The 9372-nt window shown below is 37.0% G+C and overlaps 1 protein-coding gene and 1 long non-coding RNA gene across 2 annotated transcripts; both read left to right on the top strand.

Moving 5' to 3' along the window:
- Window positions 1-2171: 2171 nt before the first annotated feature.
- On the top strand, window positions 2172-6838 carry LOC103391045 (signal-transducing adaptor protein 1-like). Its single transcript, XM_025063497.1, has 11 exons — window positions 2172-2388; window positions 2691-2762; window positions 3139-3255; window positions 3348-3404; window positions 4114-4289; window positions 4414-4548; window positions 4882-4951; window positions 5071-5170; window positions 5674-5811; window positions 6034-6140; window positions 6305-6838. The coding sequence occupies exons 1-10, from the start codon at window positions 2227-2229 to the stop codon at window positions 6093-6095; spliced, it is 1089 nt and encodes a 362-aa protein (XP_024919265.1). The 5' UTR covers window positions 2172-2226; the 3' UTR covers window positions 6096-6140; window positions 6305-6838.
- A 1260-nt stretch (window positions 6839-8098) lies between these two features.
- LOC103391034 (uncharacterized) lies at window positions 8099-9317 on the top strand. Its single transcript, XR_522754.2, has 3 exons — window positions 8099-8422; window positions 9031-9100; window positions 9233-9317. It is a non-coding gene; the product is annotated as an uncharacterized LOC103391034 (long non-coding RNA).
- The last annotated feature ends 55 nt before the right edge of the window (window positions 9318-9372 follow it).

Below are 9372 nucleotides of genomic sequence, written 5' to 3'. Positions count from 1 at the left end.
CCATATCTGGTTACAGATAGTTACAGTTAGTTCACCACTGTTGAGGCCTAACTGAACTGTATGATATCATACTGACCAACCACACATTGTCACCACACAAACTGCTGCTTGAGGCTGTGTAGATTGGTCCAGTGGTGATGATGTCACTGAAGATCTCTCACTTGAACATGATGAAGACCACCTGGCAGCCTGGAGCCATAAATAAAACCAAAAAGTGAGCACAGAACAATGTCAGCCATAGTGATTCAACATGATGACCTACATCAGTGAATATCAACTGGCGGCCCACAGGCCAAATTTAGCCCACAGAACCATAAAATCCGGCCTGAGACTGGATTCCAATATTGTGATGATCAAAGAGAAAACATTTATTTTTATTTCATTTTATTTAAGAGTACAGCCGCCAAGGTGTCTGTCCAGAAAAATTCTGACCCTCATAGAAATATAGTTGGTGACCCCTGACCTACACAGCAAAGCTTTGCTACTGATGTCTTGTCAGACATGTAGGTAATGGCTATGGTGCAGAACTGTGACGTCTGTCTCACTTTAATGACCTAAAATCAGAAGTGTGAGATGATCATTCAGACTGAGGTCAGTTTCTAACACAGCACATACGATCCCAACTTAAAACCACACACAAAGGAGGCCATGGTGAGGAAAAGTTAAGTCATAAAAATCTCATGTGGGTCACACAGGACATAGGCCTGATGTTGTGTCACGTCTGTCTAGTCTTAGTGTACATCTAACCCAAAATGACAATGTGGGTCACTCATTTACTTGGTCTAGTGCAATACAGGTGATCATACTGTAACATTTCATTTTAAGCGGAATCATTAGAGTTAGTTTTTCTTTTCATTTCTGGATTGTTTCAAAACATTTTATGGTCGGATTTGAAACTTCGGACATCGGACAATCTCAAGGATTAATAATTACTCTTGTGGAATGCTGTAGGAGTATATTATTACGGTTTATCAGCATTATTTTATAAGCCTGGTGATTGTAAAAATGTCATTAACCTCAGCTACTTCTGCCTGTGTTGCTGCTCTACGCACTTTCATATTGCCAACAATAATCAACAATAATCATCATGAATATCACATACAAGGGCCAGCATTTGGATCAGTCTACTTTTAGTTGACATGTGGCCACTTGTGAACCAACCAACCAATCAACTAACTAACCACAGTTAAAAACAGATCAGTGAGGTTAAGAATAACCTTTCCAGAAATTAAGTTTTTTATTTTGTTATGTGGGGAGAAAGACGTGTAATATTGTCCATTGTTTGGTCTGGAAGAAAGAGATCCAGGAATGATGATGTGAAATAAAGCGTACATATCCATCCCATCCATCCATCCATCCATCCATTTTCTTCCTCTTATCCCTTACCCAGTCGTGGGGGCAGCAGTCTCCACCCAAATCACACTGCACCGTACCCACCCCCCTGAACCTTCCTGTGGGTGGTGAGTCCACTGGAAGGTACCAACCACCCTAACTGGGATTCGATCTTGCCCAGGAGGTGAACCCTGGAGTTCCACACCAATGAGACATTGCCTCTGGGCCAAAGCGCCATAAGCATACATATTTTATGTGAAATTCATATTATTGTTTGTTTTTTTTTTCCAAAGATTAATAACTGGCAATTGATATATATTAGTAAGTATGTTGTAAAGCTATATTTTAAAAGATATCAGTGATATCTTTGCATTAGCCTGTGTCTGTAGACTGCATTCATGTTGTAAGTAATGTATCTCAATCTTGTATTGATCCGTACCCTTTGTTTATTTTACTATTTAACTGAACAGGAAGTCACACCCGTGTTTTTATCTTTTCAGTTCACCTGATATTTTCTCGGTAAATCCTGTCACAGTCCAGCGACAGCTACAACTGGCTGCAGTTGGCGTCACCAGAAAAACAACTCTAACCCTAACCTTAATTGATCTTTACATTTGATTTAAGCACTTTATGACAACTCATTAACGTTCATCTGTTTCCACCACCAAAACACTTAAAACCTAAAAAAGCTAAACTTCACTCCTGAGGCTTTACAGTTTTATATATTTATTTGCTTTTCTGAGACTGTCCACCAAGAATAGCTCCATAAACCTGTGTGTTTCCCCTGTTCAAATGTTCAAAGTGCAACGGAATGTGTTTTAGCAACAGCACTAACATATGATAAAGGTACACGTACACAGCAGCATTGAACTCTTGATATACCAGCAGTGACGCATGAACAGGAGAGTAACTGATGTGAAACGGAATCAAACCAGTACAGAGGACACACAGTGTTGGACCATGGCCTGCAAAGATGTCTACAAGAGAAAGACAAAAATTGCAGTGGAGCCTTTGTACCATTCTGGACAACTTTTGGTAAAAAATGGTAATAATGGGGTGAGTATGAAAAGAGGACAACATTTCACTGGGAGTGAGACAGAAACAGTTTAATAAATGAAGATAAATATATAGCTTCATAATTCCTCCTGAACTGTGATGTGGGTTATTGAAAAAAGGGGGATATAGTCCTTTAAAAGGGTCTTTTTGGGGGGTTATTTTTAATCATTCCTAAGTGCATAATTTGCCAAAATCTAACCTTTTTTAATATTTATTGTTTCTACAGATTTTTTTTAATCAATATTTCACTTTCTCCATTAAAAAAAGACTCTTTTTTACATTTATTTTGTTCTATCCTTTAGAAATATAAGTCTTTTTTCGGAGAGCTCCGTGGTACTACACTGTTCCTGTACAAACACAAGAATCAGGAAAATGTGAGAAACAATTTCCACGATTGTCATTTTCATTTATTTGTTTGTTTACTAATTTATTTCTTTAGTGCGACGGGTATGTTGTTTATTATGATTAACACAGAGTGCCCTTCTCTCAAGTTACAACTTTAATCTCATAAATTGACAACTTTTTTCAAATAAAATTATGACTTTTTTCCTGAAACTTTAATCTTGTAATTTTTTATTTATTTTTTAAAATTTACAACGAGTCCCTAACACTCAGGTGTAGCTCATTTTGTGTTCATATGAAATGAAAGGGGCGCATCTGTTTTTGCACATTTAACACCGGACGTTTCCTCATATTCTCATACATTCAAAACTCGACTGATCCAAGTTCTCTGATGCTGCACATTATCAGTACACAGAGAAGCTGAACCTGGAGAAGCTGAAGTCCAAGGATCTGCCGTGTCCCTACATGTCAGTGGCACCGACTCTCTTCACTTTCATTTTTAACTCAACAGTGGTGCAGTTGCAGGTGTGTGAAGGTGTTTTAGTGGAGGTCAATATTTTTGGCTTAAAAGTATAAACTACCCTTCATGGTGTCTTAATGTCTGTGTACCTGTACAGATGGACAATCCTACTGAAGGAGAGCTGTGGAGGGGTTACCTTCTGACCATGACAGAGGTAAAAACACTCCACCCATGTATTACCGTCTCTCCACTGTAGCAACGTGTAGTTTAAAAGCCTCTGACCAAGAATTAAGTATTTGTTACCAGAATTTTTCATAAACAGTATAAATACATTCTGTAGATCTAACTAATTCAAAGCATGTTCTTAAAGATCTCTCTGTCTCTGTCGTCTATTCTTCTATTTCACATTTTTATTGTTTAATGTTTGTAATCATAGTGTTTCTGTGTGGAAATATATACCAGTAAGAATTGTCTTGAAATCAGCTGCTTAAGAGTTAGCTTAGCATAGCATAGCTCAGAGTAGAGTGGACTTAATTGTCACTCCAAGAACAAGTGGTATACAAGTCTGTCAAAAAGTACGCTTCTGGTTGTAAACAACTTAAATAAACAAACAATATGTTATCTCTCCTCCACACCACCACACACGTACACAAAAAATCAGAGGAGGTTAATAAAACCTTTGTTTTCATGAAGGCACCATGGCTATAATGCTAATGCTAACGCTAAACCTCAAACATTACTGTAAATGTCTTCATCCTGCCTTAGCTGAAGCCTCTAAAATATAGTGTATTTGCCTCATTAAAGTCTACTTTTCTTCCCAGTTAGGACAGCCCCTTCTTAAAGTCTGTACCAAGGACATAATGAACAACATTATAATTGAAGACATAACAGGTTTGTTGTCTCTGTCCACTGATTCTCTGCAGAAAAGGATTTCTAGAAAACTTATGCTGTCCCAGTCAGTGTTTATGATGCTAGAGGAAGCCCTGGAACAGGAAAATATAAGATCTTGTCCCATCTCTGCCACGGGGGTCCCACAACAACCACCAAGACCACCCTACCAATCAAATGATTATGAGTATCACCACCTCCACATGCCTCGGTGAGACTGAACCGCCAGTGAACATTTATGTCCTTGTCACTTAAAATGTGTGGTCTTACGTCAGATACAGTCTTTGACATGATTTGAAATGTGTTGATCTTGACTCTAATTTACTGAACTTTAGGTGTTTTCTTAATGTCACACGGAGGGAAGCTGAGAAGATGCTCGAGGTCTGCCCTGAAAATGGTAACCTTATCCTCCGTCCATCAGAGAGCCAAAAAGAGAACTACGCTGTCACCATGAGACTGTCAAAACTACGGTACAAACTGAACTCAGCTGAATCAAACTGATCACATTTAAAGACACACACACATATATATATATATATATATACATATATATATATATATATATATCCATGGTTTTAAATCATTTCAAAACGTTTTGCTTCTTTATTGATACCTGCACACTGACCTGCCTACAAACTGCCTCTTGACATGATTTTTTTGATTAATCGCAGGGCGTCTGTGGATTAGTCACAGTTATTTATGATTATTCTGGATTGTAATTACTAAAAATGAAACATATATAGATTATTTTGGTAAAACTGTATTTAAGGGTTTAAATGAAGCTTTTCTTCTTTCTTCCTCAGTGAACCTGTCATAAAGCACTTCGCAGTGACCCCCAAAGAAACTGGCTATGTCATTGAGCTGGATCCACCTGTGAGTTCTACTGCTCTAAACATGAATTTAGAGTGACTTACAATATATGTATTTACATTCTATGACTTCATTACTTCTAAAGTGCAACTAGCTATGAGCTTTTTTTTTATGGTCTGTAGAAGAAAGTGGCCTGCATACGTGATGTCGTTGACTACTTCTGCCGGGAAACACAATATGAGGCCGAACCTTACGGAACTCCGGTTTATAGCAAGTCGATCAGTGAGACCACCTCTTTTTAATAAATCCAGAAAAGTTTATACTCCTTCCAAAAATGCTTAATCAATGATTACATTTCTAATTTGTTAATACAGTGGTTTTCTTTTGGTAATTAAAAAGGACTAGGTGTTAATTTTTTAATCTATGACTAAAGGTGGAAGGATCAAACATGTAGCATTTTCAGCAGAGGTTTCCAGAGATTTTTGTGACTCTATGGCTATTTTTGTTAACAATATTATTAAGTGTAGACAGTGACGAACTTTAAATGTTTGCTAAAGTGTCCTGAGAAATGTGTTCCTACAGCTCCTCCTCTTCCTCCTTTTGTTTCCTGTGATACAAATAAAAGCACAAATCATAACTAGAAGGTAGCATCTTCTTTGGGACAATGTTGCTTTGAGGCTTTTACAGATAATAATTATATAATATACTGAAGAGCATATGATATAGACCAGGGATCAATAAGTAGATTGTGATCAAACAAATCTCAACTAAGACTTTACCCACAGAACCTAAGACTTCAACCACAGCACCTAAGACTTCACCTAAACCAAAAATAGCTTCGATGCAGCAGCAGGAGCCACAGTTCCATAGATTCAATCCAATCAGATGTGTGGACCTGTCAACTGATGATGAGAAAAAGCTGCGTGAGTGTGTCTATGATAGTACTAACATCCAAAGTCTCTGTTGGTTAAAACTACATGTACCTACTCATACTTTTTGTACCACTGTCCAAACTAGGCTCAAGGAACGATGAACTTGCGGACATTTTAAGAGCACGGAATAAAAACACAGATCGTACAGTCACAGATGAAAATGGATATATATCCTGTACCTACTCATACTTTTTGTACCACTGTCCAAACTAGGCTCAGTGAACGATGAACTTGCGGACGTTTTAAGAGCACGGAATAAAAACATCACAGATTAAAACAGATATGGATCCTTCCTGTGAAGAACCGATCAACAATCACAGGTACGTTCACAGTCTGACCCTGGAGCCACTTATTGAATCTATCTTCTCAGCCGTTGTGTTGCTTTAAAATTTTGTGAGTAGACCGTAAAAACTCTCCGATGTTTTGTTACGTGTTGTCAAATTTCAATATTTCCTATTTACATATTTTTTTCCTTGTGTCATAGGAAAATCTGGAATATTTTGATTTGAGATTTTTGCACCTACTGACACTGAAGAATGGGTTTGGTCTGATTTGCAGTTTTGACAAAAATTCTTTCACAAGTATACTCCAAAATACTCGAATGCTTCAACAACCAGTTCATGTTTTTTGTACATTTCTTCTTAATGATTTCATGACAAAAGAATTTAACAATTATCTATGTTGACTGTAATTCTTTATTTTCCCACACATAGAAATTAGCCAACGTGAACATTTTATAATCATAGTTCCATATGTTACTCCATTGAGATGGTACTTTTATTTTATTTTTTTCATCAACATCACAGATCATGTCATTGTAGATTTAAAATGTAAAGTTCATTCATCACTCAGTAAAGACAGCAAGACTGTGAAAAAGAGTCAATAAAATAAAGCAAAAACAAAAAAAAACTCCCTTTTGTCCCTTTTTACCACTTCACTCCCTCACACCGTAGCAGCCTTTATATATGAAAGACAAAAAATACCCATAATAACTTAATGTCAAGATTAAAAAAAAAAAGTCAAACTGAATAAGTTAAGAAGATTGTTCTGTTGTGAAAATCTTCGTCCATTTCTGCAGCTCCTGTATATGCTGCCACTGCCAGTCCTGTGTATTACGGCATGTTCTTCAGCATCGTGTTGTTTCTGATCATTTTGAGATTTTCCATATCTGGTTACAGATAGTTACAGTTAGTTCACCACTGTTGAGGCCTAACTGAACTGTATGATATCATACTGACCAACCACACATTGTCACCACACAAACTGCTGCTTGAGGCTGTGTAGATTGGTTCAGTGGTGATGATGTCACTGAAGATCTCTCACTTGAACATGATGAAGACCACATGGCAGCCTGGGATGAGAAGAAAATGTTGTGATGTTGTGTCACGTCTGTCTAGTCTTGGTGTACCTTTAACCCAAAATGAAAATGTGGGTCACTCATTCACTTGGTCTAGTGCGAAACATGTGATCGTACTGTAACATTTCATTTTTAGCGCAATTATCAGAGTTAACTTTTTCTTTTCATTTCTGTATTGTTTCAAAACATTTTATGGTCAGATTTGAAACACTTTTTCTTTTTCTTTGTTTTTAATTTCGCTGACTCAAAGTTAGTTATGACCAAAGTCTGTCCCTTGAACAGGTTTAATCCGACTCTTGTGGAATGCTGTAGGAGTAGATTTATTTTAAAGGTTTATCACCATTATTTTATAAGCCTGGTGATTGTAAAATGTCATTAACCTGTGTTGCAACACTTTTATATGGCCTACACTAGTCAACAATAATCAAGCCAACTAAATAACCCCATTTAGCAAACAGGCACTGAGCCATGTAAGGCATAGACAAAGGTAAATGTGTTGCCGTCCAGATGTGTGAGGTTAAGAAAAACCTGACACTGGAACCCCAGGGTTCACCTCTTGCCCAGGAGGTGAACCCTGGGGTTCCACACCAATGAGATATTGGCTCTGGGCCAAAGCGCCACCGAACCCTTTGTTTATTTTACTATTTAACTGAACAGGAAGTCACACCCATGTTACGTTTTTATGTCTTTAATTCACCTGATATGACGTCCCCAGAAAAACAACTCTAACCCTGACCTTAATTGATCTTTACACTTGATTTAATCACTTTATTCTCATTAAAGTTCATCTGTTTCTACCATCAACATCTACAGCAGTATTTGTCTCCATGGAGGGTGATTTGGGTGAAAACACTTAAAACCTAAAAAAGCTAAACTTCACTCCTGAGGCTTTACAGTTTTATATATTTATTTGCTTTTATGAGACTGTCCACCAAGAATAGCTCCATAAACCTGTGTGTTTCCCCTGTTTAAATGTTCAAAGTGCAACGGAATGTGTTTTAGGAACAGCACTAACATATGATAAAGATGCATATCTGATAAAGACACAGCAGCATTGAACTCTTGATATACCAGCAGTGACGCATGAACAGGAGAGTAACTGATGTGAAACGGAATCAAACCAGTACAGAGGACACACAGTGTTGGACCATGGCCTGCAAAGATGTCTACAAGAGAAAGACAAAAATTGCAGTGGAGCCTTAGTAGCATTCTGGACAACTTCTGGTAAAAAATGGTAATAATGGGGTGAGTATGAAAAGAGGACAACATTTCACTGGGAGTGAGACAGAAAAAGTTTAATAAATGAAGATAAATATATAGCTTCATAATTCCTCCTGAACTGTGATGTGGGTTATTGAAAAAAGAGTGATATAGAGGCTTTGTAAGGTTGTTTTTTTTTTTTGCCAAAATCTAAATTTTTCATTTGTTGTCTTTACAGATTTTTTTTTATCAATATTTCACCTTCTCTGCTTATTTTATACATTTATTTTGTTTTATCCTTAAGAAGTTTAAGCCCTACTTTGGAAATACACTGTTCCTGTACAAACACAAGACTCAGGAAAATGTGAAATTAAACACTGTTCACTTTGGTGATGGGTTAAAAGCAGATGTCACATGTTGTTGTGTGCAGTGGTGTGCTGTGTCACAGTGACAAGGAGTTCACTTTCACTTTATTCATTTATTTTCTTAGTGCTTTTTTCTCAAGTTACGGCTTTAATCTCATAAATTCCCAATTTATTTTCACAATCAATTAATCTGGATTGTAATCACTAAAAATGAAACATATGTAATTTTGTTTTAAATTCAAACTGTATTTAAGGGTTTAAATGAAGCTCCTCTTCTTTCCTTCTCAGTGAACCTGTCGTACAGCATGTCGCAGTGACCCCCAAAGAAACAAGCTATGTCATTAACGTGAATCTAAATGTGAGTAAACATGACTTTAAAGTGACTTTTTTTTTTAAATCTATGTGTTTACATTCTGTGACTTCATTCATTCAAGTGCAACTAGCTATGAGCTGGAAATTGTTTTTGTTTGTTTTTTTCTACGGTCTATAGAAGAAAGAGACCCATATACATGTTGCCGTTAAGCACATCTGGCAGGAAATACATTATGAGGCCAAACCTGACGGAACTTCACTTTACAGTAAGTCGATCAGGGAGTACACTTATTTTTAATAAATCCAGAAAAGTTTATA

Source organism: Cynoglossus semilaevis, chromosome 15 (genome assembly GCF_000523025.1).
Source record: "Cynoglossus semilaevis isolate Cse_v1.0 chromosome 15, Cse_v1.0, whole genome shotgun sequence".
Taxonomy (NCBI): domain Eukaryota; kingdom Metazoa; phylum Chordata; class Actinopteri; order Pleuronectiformes; family Cynoglossidae; genus Cynoglossus; species Cynoglossus semilaevis.
The sequence above is the reverse complement of the archived record's forward strand: the minus strand, read 5'-3'. Positions and strand labels throughout refer to the sequence as shown.

What these genes read in the sequence shown, in the direction of transcription:
- LOC103391045 (XM_025063497.1), top strand. Translation starts at nt 2,227, where the DNA reads ATGAACAGGAGAGTAACTGATGTGAAACGGAATCAAACCAGTACAGAG. An exon ending in AACACAAGAATCAGGAAAAT is followed by an intron (nt 2,763 to 3,138) that starts GTGAGAAACAAT and finishes GCACATTATCAG; the next exon opens with TACACAGAGAAGCTGAACCT. An exon ending in TGATGATGAGAAAAAGCTGC is followed by an intron (nt 5,812 to 6,033) that starts GTGAGTGTGTCT and finishes TGTCCAAACTAG; the next exon opens with GCTCAGTGAACGATGAACTT.